The sequence below is a fragment of the Streptopelia decaocto genome, assembly GCF_964273445.1.
Source record: "Streptopelia decaocto genome assembly, chromosome: 3".
NCBI lineage: Eukaryota > Metazoa > Chordata > Aves > Columbiformes > Columbidae > Streptopelia > Streptopelia decaocto.
The window spans coordinates 1,213,984-1,229,864 of NC_138656.1; the positions used below are offsets into that span (position 1 = coordinate 1,213,984).

The window sequence follows — 15,881 nt, forward strand, 5'->3', positions numbered from 1 at the left end:
AGACTGTACTTGTATAGTGAGACACGTTGTTGCTTTGGTTTGGTTTGGAGTCAGGCGATAACAGTAACAACCTCCAATGCCATCTGGTACCAAAGCATGGCTCCAATTCTCAAAGCTAAACTTAGCTCTTCAAATGAATGCACCTCATTTGAAAAACTGGGCCGCTGCAGCAGAATACCCTTCCAAGGAACACGAATTATTCTTAGCATGGTAACACAGAAGGCTTATTTCAAAGTAAACAAAATCATTTCATAAAACGAGAAATGTTACCTTTGGTACATACGGATCCCAATCTATGTACCCGATGTTGTCAGTGGCCAAGCGTGCAAAAAGATTTACTAGATGCTGAAAACAACCATAAAAGGAAATATTTGTTAGAATATTATCTACAATAAAGATGCAAGATAGAAGCTACCTGTGGCACTAAGGCATTTATAAAGGGAGGTTTCACTTTATCAGAAGCCACCAATGCCATATTTCATGATGCATCTGAATTCCTACCTTCAGGAGTCCAACTCGTTACCCATCTGAGCACTTACAAAGCAGGTAATCGTGATCCGAGTTCTGGGAGAGGCAGCCTGCCAGAATATACACTCCTATCCCTTCCATTTCTTTTAAATGTGAAGACGTACTAACAGTACTTTTAGAAGGCATACTCACGGTCTCCCTTTCCCTGTGTTCGGTGAATTAACACTAGCAGAATGCAGCCAGTACCATTTTAATTCTCAACCATTTATTGTTAAAACAACTCTGAAGAGCAGTAGATGAGCAACAGACAAACTTATATGTGAGCTATGTGATGTCAAAGAAATATCTGTTCCCCTTTTTGAGCAGCTTTGAGCTTTTCCCCCCTTTGGAACAGCCTCCACAGAGCACAAGACTCTCAGTAGCATCCTGCAGAAAGGCACCTGCAGGAAGCTCCAGAGTCCTTCAAACACTACCACCAGTTCATCTCATGGTGCTTCCTCACCAGCTGAGTTCTCCATGTGAATGGATGTGGATACTGGCCTAAAATAACATCTCCATATAGCCATTGAAGAAAACTCAACCAACGCATCCCGAAGGCCTATTCAGCTTGTGCAGGATCCAGCCTACGGAAAGCGCACTTGCCTGTGCTGAGGGCTGTCACATTTGTAAGCTTTGGTTTATACGCATCTGTGGCTTGCAAAGGCCACAGGCATCAGCTGGCAGGTGGGAAGGCGGTTTGCAAGTATCTGTGAAGAATTAGACACTGTCAGCAGGAGACAGTCTCCTGAGTCCAAAAGGGAACGGAAAGACGTGCTCAGGAAAGAGTTATTGGGACTAAACGAAAAAGGACTTAAAGCCTCACACTCATATCCTGATCATGGGAGAGCACATAATCCACCAACATGCCTTCTATGAGCTTGTCCAAACAGGGAAATGCCTGTCAGGCCTCCAAGAGCCTTGATGCTTCTGTCAGTAGCCTGAAGCTAAGGCAGAGCCAAAAGGAAAGGTCTTAAATAATCCTGCCTGGTTCAGAGACAGGTATTCACAGATAACACACAGATTCGATCCAGATAGTCACATCTGACACAGCCTGAAGACAGGGGTTACATCTTCTTACACAATCTACCTTTTTTGTTTGATACTAGGAGAGAATCCCTGCAAAAAAGCCCTTACCACGCACAAAGGCAATCGGTTCTGTAGCTTCCCTTTGAACAGTAAGTTAACTCCTGCCAAAGCAAGCTGAGAACAAGCTTGCAGCACACAGAGGCTCAAATTGGATTGCATAGTCAGAACCCATATGTCTAATTATCTTCATCCAAGCTTGACAAAATGAACAAGCCTGCCCTTAAGAAGTGGACAAGACAGCAAAGTCAACATGAACGGAAAGCTTTGGGGAAAAAAGAAAATCGTTTGGGCCTTGTGAGCAAACTGTCAGAATAGAGTGGAAGAGGGAAAAAAACACAGAGATAACTTACGAAGGAGTGTTGATGATTATTTGTTAGACTGCTTGACAGAAACAAACCAAATCATGCTATTAAAGTGCAGGCTGTCAGCTTTCTGTCAGAAAGAGTAGACAGAACTGTGATTTTTTTTGGATAGCCATCAAAAAGATGCAAAAGTGTCTCCAGACAATCTCAAGTAAAACTTCAGCAATCGTCCCTGTTCAAATATGGACAACTGCCAACTGTCGGAGCAAAGACTGCCTGCCTTTATTTGAGATGAGCCACAAAGACCTACACACAAGCCTTTCACAAAGAAGTTGCCAGAAACGGAACATGTTACAAAGGTAGCATTCAACCATGTTTTGGAAATCAGCTTTCTCCAAAGACACTGAAAGTCCTCCTTGTGTATCTAGGCAGGAGATTAGCAAAGAGAGCCAGATGGTCAATGAGCTTACCTTCATACCAAGTGTGGAAAAATCTGGTGATAGGCCAAGTTTCACTGCAGGAAAGCCAAGGCAGCAATAGCACCTAAGCTGCTGCTGGTGGCATCTCAAGAATTACATTTTATTTGATTTTATTTCCCAAGTTTGTATCTAGTCCTATCAGACACCAAAAAAAGGCAGAGAGGTACGGGGCAGACTATTCTCCTTGAAAGCTATAGCGCAATGGTAGTTTTGGCCAAGGGGGGTACAGGTTCTTTACTCTATCTAAAATAAAGATGACAACCCACTGGAGTCAAGGCAAAGCATTACTACCCAAAATTAGGGATCATGAAAGATGTGTGAAGATAGAAAAGATGAGCCACTACAGAACTAAATAGAAATCACAGTATCACTCTGCATCGCTGGAAGCATCAGCAGGCGTTCCCAAGGCTGAACAGCAAAGCTGCCTGAGCTGGCCATTAAACAACGGTCACCACGCACAAGTGCAGCCTCATCTATTCAGCCAGTAATTGCTTGCTAACAGTCATGAAATTATTGTCTCTGCTTTCTTGTACTAGTTAAAGCAGAAGGGAAAAAAAAGCCATTGTAACACTGTTTGACTTGAATGCCTTACAATTACATCGTAGGAATATTGAAACATTTTTTTCTAGTGCAGGTGAAAAGCACATACTTACCCCTTCCCATTGGGGAAGATTTTGAACTGACACCCAAAGGCCTATAAATTCATCAAACCAAAGCCTGCAAGAGAACAGAATGAAAACAATTATAAAGTTGTGAGAGCAACTGGACATTTATCTCTCACTCTGCCAGGTGCTTCACCATATATTGCCATCCCAACACAGGTAAACCAGATGGAAATAACTCACACTTCATTTCCCTCTACCTTAAAATCTAAAACTTGTCCCTATTGACCAGTCGTTACAAGCGTCCATAGCATTTCTTCTGAATTCATCTGAAGCCAAGGATGCGAACCCTCCATACCAGTCCCTTACTTAAATTTACCTTTACAAGCTATATTCAGTCCATTCCTTCAAGTTTTCCATAACCCTACAGCACAAACACCTTTAACCTAACCAGTCTAAGTAATCTCTACATGCACTAAACACCCCTGGCTTATGTTTCAAAGTTCAATAGTTCTCCGTTAAAATGACCCCCTGCAAATATTTCTCCTTTAATTCTCAAACTTATTTCCTATGGAAGACTTCCGACCGTCTCATACTGTCACACCTTGACAGAGAACTGAAGACCTCTACCTCACAATCCCAAATCTGTAGTAACAGCTGTACTTTAAGCTACACGACGGACTCATCAGAAGATATCCCAAATTAAATAGAAGGTAGGACTTAAAGCTGTGCTACGGTTAATGATTTTTACTTGGGAGGCTATTCCTTCAGAATTAAAGTGCACTTAATTCAATTTAGTTCGCTTTGTTATATACTGTCTGCTTTCCCCTAGAGAATAGGTCCTAAGGCTCCCCCCAGGTCACTTCGACAAAAGAGGACGGCTGACAGAATTTCAGTCTTGAACTCCTTCCAAAAACGTTGTTAAAGTCACTATTCATTTTGCTCGCTGACTTTAAGTCATCTTGTCAAAGAGAAGTGCTTGCATTTGCAACAGAACGCTATACCGACATGGCAATTCCACTTACTTGAAACCCTTGTGGTGGAGCTGGGGAGGAAGGGTGGTGGGCAGGAAAAGTTCAAAGTAGGCAATAGCTTTCTGCATGGTAACGTCGAACGGACACATTAACGGCCGCCACTCATCCAGCATCTCCGCAGTGGCATCTTCCGGAAAGTATCTGAAAACAGGGACACCATTCAACATACGCAGACTTGGCTTTAACTTTTGGGTCTTTTAAGAACATATCTAGAACTATCTACTTATCTTAAGTAAAAAAGATTACTTAAGGCACGAGGAACATTTTTGGGAACATTACAACAATACTGGTTATTTAATTTATTTTAAAAGAAACTAAATGTCCATGCAGTGCAGTATTTAAAATGCATACCAGATACAACTATTTAGACAATGTAATTATTGCAGTTGATATGGGGTCGACTGGAAGGAACGTTACCAGTGTCCCAACCTTAAGTCAGAATTTTCAAGAGACAAATATCGAACTTTTATTTTTAAAACACTCTGCTTCAGTGACTTCTGTCTTCACAACAGATACCAGAAAATCAACAGTCATAACTAAGGGGTTTTATTTAGCTCCAAACCCATACAGGTGTTATTTCCGAGAGCAAGGCTGCATCAGGCACACACGTTCCCAGTGAACGCAGCAGCACAAAGGAGCAAAAGCCACGGTGGCCTTAGCTACTGACATCCTGGCTTAACTAACCGTGAACAGACCTTCAACCAAGGCTGTCAAAAGCACCACCAAACACTAAACCGTACTCTTTGTTTACATATTACACCATGGAACCTATGAACCCGAGGTATTGATCACAATGCAATAAAACAGAAAAGTCTACACCCTCCACCCCAAGCCTCCATGACTTGGGCCAATATCAGCCAAGGAATAACTAGAAGGGTGGGGTGGGTTTTTTGTCTCTTTTTTTTTTTTTTAAACCCCAATGCTTTTCTTCTCCCTCTTAAATTAATATTAAAGATATAGGCTTAAAAAAACCCCATGTACTTACGGCCTGCAGCTCTTCACCAGGGTTTTCAGGACACTTTCTACAGAACTGAAACACAAAAGGACACATCAGGGATAGTATATTACCACATTTCAATGACAGCATGAAATCAACAACCATTTGCTGATGTTTCCCTCAAGAGCTTAAGGTAACGTTGATGCAATTAGATGTCTTCCACGAACATGCAGTAGCTAATTGCCTTTTACACAGACCTAATCACAACGATTAAAACCGCTCTGCTAAACTCTTGGTTCTACTTTCCATATAGCACTCCAGTATTCACTGCGTTTAAGTGAAGAATTAGGATCATTTCTTACAAACAATATCCTGCTTTTTATCCCCAACCAACCAGCAGACCGAGGTAACTTCTTGGGGGAAGTTGGAAACACAAACAGAAAAAAATGGTTTTCTGGATTTCAGAAACATTTGTAAGATAAAGGCAAGAGACTTCAGAAAGTTGTTATGATTAGACTCCAAATACCATAGCTGTCCTTTTCAATTTGGTTTGGGCTTTTTTTTTGTTCAGTGGTTCAAAGAAAGAGAAATACGTACTATCTGCAATAGTTATTTCATTCGTTTCCCTCACATTAAAGAGCTGATTTTATTAAGAGTATTTTCATCGGTAGCAAGAAAACTATGAATTGTCATAGATGCCATCAAACCACTTAAAAAGGACTACACCTCAGAATAAATTAAAAGAGTAAAAGGGAGGGGGAGGAGAGAGATTGATCAGTGGTGTCATAAAGGTCGTAAGCTCTCATGTTCTTCAAATCTTCTGTTTATTACAAGACAAGCTCGAGACTAAATTGCACATTTACTAAGAAACAGTCCCTGAACAGAAATAAAAGTTTTTGCAGAACTTTCTACATCTTTCAGATGTACTTTCCGTGCTCTTAATAGAAAAATTGCATCCTTTAGTTCATCATCAAAAACTAACATTCAGAAACGCTGTATTGACCAGAAAAAGATGATGCAAATGTATCATCTTTAGAGTTCCAGCAAAGATCAGTTCAAGTCAATTAATGCTGAGACACACAAATACCAAGCATGCACACACTCTCCCCTCTAGTCCTCCACAGAATAAACTGATCCCATACAAGGCAGGAGAAGTATCAAGTGGATAAATCACTATTTCACTCCAACGCAAGCCAGCAAAAGGCCACCCAGCCCTCACGCTTCAAGCAGCGCTACAGAGGATGCACAATTCTGCACGTTCTATGCAACAGTGACAAAGCAAATCCGTGACCTTTCCCAGAATGACAATTCTCAGCTGACTGACAGCGTCTCACATTTGAAGAGGAAATGGCCAAGCGCTCATTAAACAAAGCTAAGATCAAACTCTGCAGAGAGTTCATAAGGGTTCTGGGTTAAAGTGAACACTGTCCTTGGAAGCGTTAGGAAATAGATAACAGTTGTTCCAAGGGTAGATAAATAGAGCATGAACCAGCAACATTCCTTAAGTGCATTAAAGAGTAACAGGAAAAATACTTGTGTGACAAAGCCAACCCAAAAAGCTGTCCCCACCCCATCTGCCCACTGCAGTGACCCAGCGCTAAGGAGGGCCGGGAGGACAGAGGGGTTTTCAGAAACACTGATGCCAGAGATGCCCAAGTCTTTCCAATGCACAAGTTCTCAGCGTTTGTTAGAGGAAGAGAGCAAGGGAGAGAGACTGGAAGGGATGTTGCTTCCCGAGATACACATTTACAATGGAAGCTGGAAAGAAAAAAACAAAACAAACCACACGAGCAGCAAATTTCGTACATAAGGCAACTTCCACCTGAGACACAGTTAAACCACAGAGCAGCTCCAGAAGGAATCTTGCAAGAGTCCCACTTGATGGCTGCCAGTGAGAAAAGCACGTACGATACCAGGGAGACCGGAGCCTGCTGGTCACTGTTTTCATTATCGCTCTGCACTGCACCTCACAAGCTGTTTAACAGCGGCTCCTGTTCCACTTTGGGCTTGGTTTTCTGCAGAATTGCTGAGAAATATCTACAGTTACCATGCTCGCAATTCCCGTATGTTGCTCTGGATTAACAGAGCCCAGCAGCAAACAGCTACACATAGAAACGGCAGTGAGTGCTCGCGGCCTCGCTCAGGTGTTTGACGCTGGCCGCTCATCTAAAGTATCAAAACATTTGTAATCGAAAGATAATGAAGCCATTTGCACTGGATGGTATCTCCTGTTAATTACTCAAACACATGTATTTCATGAGATAAAGGAAAATTGCTCACCCCATTCAGTTTTCTTTGCATTTATTTCCTCCCTATTACCGGAAGAATTATTAGCTTATTATTATTATCTTATTATTATTAGCTTATTATTCTATCTTGCCACTCAAAATACTATTAACTTCTGTCACTAATCATAATTTTGGCACTACATAATTATTTTCTTCTTTTGAAAATGACTGCATTAACTGATAAATCTGGGTTTTTTCTCATGCATTTTCAAAGCAAACCATGTTTCAGTTTAAAGAATTAACGTATGAACTGACACTGTTGACTCTTAGGTTATCAAAAAGCAGTAATAGCGCAATCCAGTTTTTCAGGAGGGATTCAGGCCTTAAGTGGAATTCTAGCCCTGCACTGGCCACTCCGTTATTAAAGAGCTGAAATTAAGCCAATGAAAAGAGCAACCAGCTATAGTTTCGCAAACAATTTTAGTGAATTACTGACTCCAGTCATCCAAGTATCTCATTGGGTTAGTACAACTAAAATTTTCTTCCTAAAAAAGCCCAAACAAAGCAAAAAACACTGCAACTCCGCTTCCCGTTAATGCATATGCCAAAACTCCTGCTATGGCTTGCACTGCAAAACTTGAGAGGAAACTCTCCTGACACAGCGACTGTTTCACACTTCACAGCTCCCAAGCTGTTGTCGGGTGTATTTTCCAGCCCCCATGACCTCACTGCTCAAGCACTTTCCATGATTTCATGGTTTTTAATAGTAAGGTACAGTCGGTGACATCCACTCCTGCACCAATGTGGATTTTGTCCATATCCAGCACTAATTCAAATGCTAAATCCACCTTTCCTTCGCCCCCTGGAATCCATATGCTGTTAAATGAGTTAGCGTATAGGCGCCGATCAGCCACTCCACACGCGCTGCCTTGTTCCCAATTAGAAAGGTTTACATACAGTGCGACATTCTCATAACCAGTGGTGTCAGGTTAACGTTGGTTTCCCAATACAATCATTTATGCAGAAGATTACACCTGTGTGACAAGTGTTACAATTCAACAGAACATGCACAAGATGACACATTGGCCAGAGCTGAACAGAACAAAAAGTCTTTCTTACCACCTATGTAATACATTAAGCACAAATGTTTTAGGTGAAGACAAGCCTGGTCGATATGAACTGAATATAAAAGAAGAAAATTAGAACAGTAGTTAAATTGACAGCTATAAATCAAATCGACTCAGCTTTTCAAAATATCTCCTGACTTCCACCAAAAAGATACCCCTCAAAATTGATGTTAAAAATAGATAATAAACACCGTATGAGAACCAATCGCACTGCATATTAACACGGAGCGTCTGGTATCTAATGCAGTTAATAAACGCTAAACATTTCAGACAGACCAGCACAACTGATATCTTTCGGCTTAACCTCCTTCTCCCTCTTCTCATTTCTACGCAGTTTCAGTAGGCGCCTGCGTATGCGGAAAATAACCAACCGAAAAGGGCTCTGCTCTTTTGGATTTGCGCTTACAAGTAATACCTCCAATTTGCAAAATAATGCAATTTAGCAAAATTAATTTTCCAGCTATGTAGCCGTGAGAGAAATTGAGCATGAAATGCTCTGTAACAAGTGACAAGGCTACGCATATTTTCTGTTCATTTTATTTATCAGCAACAGGATCTTCCAAGCGGTGAAAGGGATGAGTGGTAGCACTGCAAAAGCCCTGGGCAGAAAACTATGGGGTTTTTAAAGCCAATTAAGTATTTTCACCTACATTTCTTTACGTGAAGTTTCAATTTAAACAAACACAATGAGTTACCCATGTAATACTTTTCAGAAACTAATTTATAGAGCAGGACCTTCTCTAATTGGAATTATTAGGAAAACTGTAATTTTGGGAATTCAACTGCTGGGGAGGCATTGGCAGCACAAAGAAAGCAAAGAAAACAAGGCTTCGTTTTAAAAATCAGTAGAACATTTCTAAAATTCTTAGCTTTGAAATAAATTATTTGTCCATATCATATCATATCATATCATATCATATCATATCATATCATATCATATCATAACCTTGACTATATATATGTATTTTCTATAAGAGGTACTTCACTTTGTGTGCAGACCTACATTACAGACACTGGGAATGATTACAGTAGATATATTTAAGAACAGCATGATTTTTTCCCCCAAATTGTTATTGTGTTATAAAACAGAACAGCAGACATTTGGCTTGAGTATCATTAAAAAATTAATATTATATCGATTAAACTGTGGGTTATCATCCCAATTAAGTTGATGAAGACCCTGTTTCAGCACTTTTAGAAATGAACTCTATCATATTCATAGAGAAACATCATAACACACACAACTGGTTGGCAGAAGGATATCTGATTTAGTACAGTCTCACATGCCATTACCAAAATACACTTCATGAAAACATAAGCAAAATATTTACTGTGTATCAAATTCCAGATATTAAAAGCAAATTACAAGGTACTTTCAAGCATTAAAGGTGCTTATAACCTATCAAATGTTTTAAAATGTGAACTTACTTGGGAAACCAATTTAATCCAAGATGTTCTGTTTTGGAGTACAATATCCTTTCCAACATTTCATAAAGCGGTCTCCATGGTAACTCTAAATCATCCCTGGAAAGCAGTTCTTTCTTCCTAATAGAAAAAAGAAATCCAAATCAATGAGTGCTTTAGCACGAAGCATTTGCACGGCCACGCTGCGCACCAGAACGGCCCCGACACCGCGCGGAATTCTGCTCATCTCCAGCGTTTGGCACAAGCTGCAGGAAGGTCAGGCAAGAAAAAGCCGCTTCTGCACCAACAGAACCTGTCAAGGCCTCCGGGAGAAGTCTGACTCAGTGCAACAAACATTGGCAAGTTGTGAGACGCTTCCAGATGCAGCCTCAGAACGTGGCGCTCTGAGATGTTTTCTCTTCCTCGTAGGAATCAAACCTGACATTCTTTCAGCTTGGATGCCAGTCCTAACGCTCTGAAAGGGGCAAGGTGTTTGTGTGATGAGATATGATACAAATGATACAAAAAGGTGTTGGTTAGAAAGAGTTCTCATTATGCAAACATCGTCTGCACATGGGACTTAAGCGAAGTAACACCATTACATTAAAGTATACAACAACATGAAGCGAGAGAAGTGATCAACTATTTTGAGACAAGAGTTTGGGTAGCCAGCAGAAATCTGTACATACTTTAACAGGTTTATGAGCAGGCGCGCAAATCCTTGCATCATGCTGATCTCCAGCTTGGGAATCGTCACCAACTCGTACAACAATTTGATAAAAAGCACGTGATCTTCTCTGCTGAATTTCCTCCCATATAATCGGATGTATCTGCAAACAAAACGCAAGATGAATCAGCAATATTTTAAAACATTTCCACTTTATCCAGGAGCAAAGGCTCACTTCACTGTGGGACAGAGGGTTCTGAAACGGACTTTAGCCTTTCAGAACTTCCAACTCATTTCCCTTCAGCCATACGCACTTGCACGTACTCTCCACTCTCCCAATATTGGGCATAAAGTAATTAAGAATACTGGTTTCATTTCTTCATGTATGATCAAAAAGAAACTGCGGAAGCCTGAAGTTTTAACTAGAAAGAAACAGTGCACCAGAAATCAAATTAATTTGTCAGCGTTGCTATATGTAACAAAAAATCAAATCTTTGGCTGGTTACCTTTCTTGCCAATTGCTACCAGCAGTTCTAGTACACAAAATGCTGTTTAATTAAGAAACAGAAGGAGTAAACGTACTGAACACAAAGATGTCGCTGTGCCCAAGAAGCAGAACTAGATGCCAAATTGCTCCCACATTTACAGCTTCTTTATGTAGAGGGAGGCGGATTTTTAAACAATTGATTATTTCTCAACGTAGCTGCGCACCAAGACAAGACAGAAAATAATGACTTCTAGAACAGAACTAATCACCTTTTCCTCACGATTAAATGAGCAGAATGCAACAGACGGGAACTGCAACATTTTCAGCATCCCCCTCACAAAGGATGAAATATTGCCATTACTAAATAAAAGGATACAGGCAGAACCTCGTGAATCCTGAAGGATGCCCGGGGACTAATCACACAGGTGCTTCTTCACCACAGATTTAAAAAACCAACAAACCACACTTAAGTGGGTTACGGGGGAAAAAATCAACTCTAGAACTAAATTGCTGCAAAACAAAAATAAGACTTGTTACATGAAGGTAGGCAATGCTACATCGCCACGATCCTGGAAGCCTTAATTGCGCTTCCCTTTTAATTCCTGCTTTAAGAAAACCATCCAAGGTTTCATGAGCTCCCATACTCTACAGTCAACAGCAAAAAGCTTAAAGAAATTGGCCTTTATTGCGCAGGTGCATTTGGAGTTCAGCTTTGTGGAGAGAAAAAACAAAACAAAGCCACCCACCCTAAAAATCGTGATTAAAAAGTGAAAATTCTGATTGCAGCTCCATCCTTTCCGCACAGAGAACGAGGTCTCTGGAGATGGACCAAAAAAAAGAGCCAAAAAGCCAATTCTCTATTCTAAAAGTATTAGGTGTCCAGCCTCTCACTCCACAATTACAATAGACCTATTTTTAGGAAACACACTATCGTATCAAGTGGACATTCTAAATTGCCCTAGAAAGTTCGCTGCTCTGCTACAGTTCAAAATTGCCGTCACTTGTGAAGCTGAATAAATCTCTCTCCTAAATTCCTACCTATCTATTGTCAATTTCCAACACGCAGGACAGGATTATGATCTGTCTAAAACTCTGTTTTTGACAAACGGTACAAAAACAATGAATCATGCTCAACAAGACTCTTTAAAATCATGTGTATGTACACAGTGTACACACAGAGCCCTTATGCATCCAAAAAGACAGCTTATATTTTTCTGATAAAGAGGGAAATAGATGTAAAACAGGATTCATACACAACAGCGATTAAATATTAAAATACTTCAGCAAAGTCCCGCTGAGCTGTTTCCATCCTCACTGTAACTTTGTGTCCTGCCATTCTAATTCAGAAGAGTTGAGCTGCGTTTTTCCACATCCTACAAGCAGACAGTGAAACGTCGTTCTGTAATAAGCCTACACCTGACAAGCACACACAATAACATTGTCAGGAACAGAAATTGCATCCCCCAGCTCCAAAAACTCCGCTCTTGCCTCCTGAAGTAGAAAGCACAGGAAGACATTTGTGTGTTTTCCAGGCTGCAGAGTCAACTATGTGTACGGGAACTATTAAATGTTAATATTATACTACTGTGCTCATTCACAGGCTATGTTCTATAACACAGAAGAGGGAAAAATGGAAACAGCAGCCTATTTTTGATGGAGAGACCATAAAAGAGTATGACTCAAGTCCATTCAAGCAAATGTTTCTGACGCGACCTGCTTTCCGCCTGCCGCGCACACCCTGCAGCAAGTTACACAACTGAGATCCAGCCTTCTGCCTCCACAGCTGGATCGGGCCGTTAAAACACACAGATTTTACTCACCAAACTTGGCTGAATCTCGGGACGATGATTATAGAGTTCATTGCCAACCTCAAGCAAGCAGTTTTACTTGCATATGAAGTCCCACTAAGCCGTAAATTACTTAAGGAACTGCACTGTTCCTGCCTTCACAAGCAAGTTCTCTCACCACGCTGAGCATGTGCATCCCAACCAAAGAACCAGTTTGCACCACTGAAAATTATGCATAACAGAATTACGCAGATCAGCTTACAGACATTATATCTAATAACCTCCAATTTTGCCTTTTTTCCCCCTACTCCTTCCATGACATCAGATGGCTGAAACAGCTGCTCTCAAGATAACTATGTGCAAGTCATGTTTTCAGCTGTTGAGAGTAAAAGCAACACAGGCTCTCAGGTTCAGCTGTCAGCACAAAACAGTAAGCGATACTCCAATTTTTAATTCAAAAAAAGCCTTGAGTTTCACTTTCATTTCTCATCCTCCACGGGGTTTGTGCAGGTTGTATGAAGCCGGGAGTGTCTGAGGAGGTGTAACCATGCAATATATTATCCGCATGGAATCTTTTTCTTTACTCGTTTATGTGTGTGTACACAATACAATGTTTGTATTAACATTCGTATCGGTACAAGTAATAGATTAAAGACACGGCAGCCACGGTTCTGAAATACAAATTATGACATAGAATATTGTGAGAATACTGGCTTTTATAATGCAGAAATTTGCAGCAAAGCTAAGCAGTGATCATACCATTATGAAGACTCTGGGTATTTTTTTTCCCATCAAACAAATGTGCTATTTATTATAGCTGGCTAGCAGGGAAAACGTAGTAAGTTGATATGGAAATGAATCACTTACTATCCAGAGATAGCAAACTTTGATTTTATTGTCATTATTCTATAATTTGACTTCGGTGTGACACCATGTGGTTGGAAGCGTTTCATCTAGGCCTAAACTTCTCCTAATGTATTTCATCCTGTACAAGTACTTCGTCAAGTGAAACTAAGAAGCAAAACATCTCTCACGTTAAGTACACCAGGATATTTTTAAACCAAGCCCACTGTTTCCTTCCCTGCCTACATCCAAACACATTCAGAGTCTTACCGCGTATAACACGCCACCAAGAAATCCTGGGACTCAGAGGCATCAGACAAGTTGCAAACACACACAGTAAATCCAAACTTCAAAGAGTAGGTGGAAAACCACAAATTAGAGCCTCCTGGCCTTTCTGTGATTCATCGAGTAGCTGAGCAGCAGCTCTCAACAGGCTGAATTCACTGCCCTGAAGCCCAAACTAGCACCAGCTGCAAATTACAGAGCAACAGGGTGATTCCGACCCAAACCTGCACACCTTCCAAGTGCCACATTTCGCTTGTTTAGCTAATGCTGATCTTTCTCGTAGTAAGAAGCGATAGTTTATTTCAGCTTGACTAGTAGATAAAGTTCTAGCACAAGCACAAAGTCAACAGGTACCACTGAAACCAGTATGAGTTGGCAGATGGCTGGGGGGGAAGGGAAACGGTGTTGAACTGGTTCCAAGCAGGTTCAAACTGTCACATAACGCAAACATGTGAGTCATTTTGCAACCACCGATGTAATTCTATCTAAGAATGCCTCTTGGCAAATATAAAGGCAGTTACATTTCAATACATATGTATCAAACAGATGACTGCCAAATATGTATTAAATTCACAATTAAAATAAATTACTTATATAAGGAGGAAAACTGCAAGAAAATATCTCAAAATTGTACAAAACACACATTTCTAGCGCATAGGAAACACCATTTATGAAGGCACAAAGAATATTCAGAAAAAAACCCATGAAAAATATCCACAGCAATACAGACTGAAGCTAGAGGAGTCATTGCCAGCAGATGCCATTTTCAGTGTCCAAAATAGCAGCTGTTCCAAAAAAAAGGCCTAAGTATGCTTTATAAAATCCACTAAGGAAAACCTATGTGCTATCTATGAAACCACCATGGTTTTATCTGTATTAAAACCACCTTGCCAGCACACACAACGTCAGCATAAACTACACATGGTACAAATCCTGTTTTCTCATCTTTAAGCTCAAACTAGCTCTGCTTTTAAGATAGCTAACTAAATGCTGAAACACATTGTGATGAGGAAAAACACCATGGAAAACCCAAAGGCCATAATGCTCAGATACCCTCATGGCATTTTCCTGTGGATGCATTTATGCTATCAAAGGCAGCACCGGTGTTTACACAGCGCTAAGTCAGAATCTAATCCTGCTGGCGCTGAACTAACGGCCTGTCTTGGGCAAGACTTCGTTACACAGAAGTTACACAGAGATGGTATCTCGCACGACTCGCTCAAAAAGGCAAGAGGCGAAACAGGTGGTGCGCAAACCACAAATAAGGCCACAATTCGCAAAGTTTCGGGGACAGCGGAAACGAATCCACCTTTGTCCCCGTTCCCTCCGCGCTCCGGGGCCTTGTGCAAGGCGGGGGCCGCCGAGCGGAGCCGCCCGGGCTCGACGGGCGGAGGTGCCGCGGCTCGGCCGGGCACCGAAACGGCGCCGGGAGGAACCGTTATGAGCCCGCCCGCCTTCCCCACAGCCCCGCGGGGCAGGGACGAGCCCGGCGCCCCCGTTCCACACCCCCCGAGCCCGCCAAGCCCGCTCCAGGGAAATAGGAAAGCGCGTTGCGGGCACTCACGTCGAAAGCTTCCTAGTCCAGAAGAGCCCCCCGGGCCACAGCTCCTGCAGCTGCACGGCCCGGGCCAGGTTGTCTTTAATCTGGGCGAGGAAACGAGCGGCCTCGGCCTCCAGGCGCTCCCCGTAGGGCAGTAGTTTGTTGTACACGATCTCTTTTTGCGGTGCTGGTGGCGGCGGCGCCATGGCCGGGGCTGCGCTGATCCGCGCCCGCCGCCGCCCCGGTCACCCGGCAGCGCGCCGTGACGACACACCGGGGAACGGAACGGAACGGAATGGAACGGAACGGAACGGCACGGCCGCTCCGCCCCGCTCACTCCCTTTCCGGCGGAAGGCGGCGGTACCGGCTGCCCCCGCACGGCCCCGTTTCCACGCCCGCAACGGGCCGCACCGCGGCCCGTTGCGGGCGTGGAAACGGGGCCGTGCGGGGGACTCGCCTCCGTGTCCCCGCGGCTCCCGGGAGGCACCGGACTATGGATCCTTAATGTAACACACAGTCTCTTCCCGGAATATATACTGATACTTGTATACATCCTGATACCTGTA

The 15,881-nt window shown here is 42.2% G+C and overlaps 1 protein-coding gene across 3 annotated transcripts in view; it reads right to left on the reverse strand.

Annotated features, from left to right (window-relative positions):
* PSME4 (proteasome activator subunit 4) overlaps positions 1–15,645 on the reverse strand; it is a 47,025-nt gene extending 31,380 nt beyond the window's left edge. The window contains exons 1-8 of one of the 3 annotated variants that reach the window (XM_082047785.1): positions 15,340–15,645; positions 10,396–10,536; positions 9,731–9,847; positions 8,295–8,354; positions 4,996–5,040; positions 4,002–4,151; positions 3,028–3,091; positions 271–345 (exon numbers count right to left, since the gene is read on the reverse strand). In XM_082047785.1, the coding sequence (XP_081903911.1) occupies positions 271–345; positions 3,028–3,091; positions 4,002–4,151; positions 4,996–5,040; positions 8,295–8,354; positions 9,731–9,847; positions 10,396–10,536; positions 15,340–15,521 (834 nt within the window). In that variant the 5' untranslated portion in view covers positions 15,522–15,645. Of the gene's footprint in view, positions 1–270; positions 346–3,027; positions 3,092–4,001; positions 4,152–4,995; positions 5,041–8,294; positions 8,355–9,730; positions 9,848–10,395; positions 10,537–13,760; positions 13,901–15,339 lie in introns of those variants that run through there. The other 2 variants (XM_082047787.1, XM_082047786.1) reach the window with 2 other exon arrangements.
* Between the last annotated feature and the right edge of the window lie 236 nt (positions 15,646–15,881).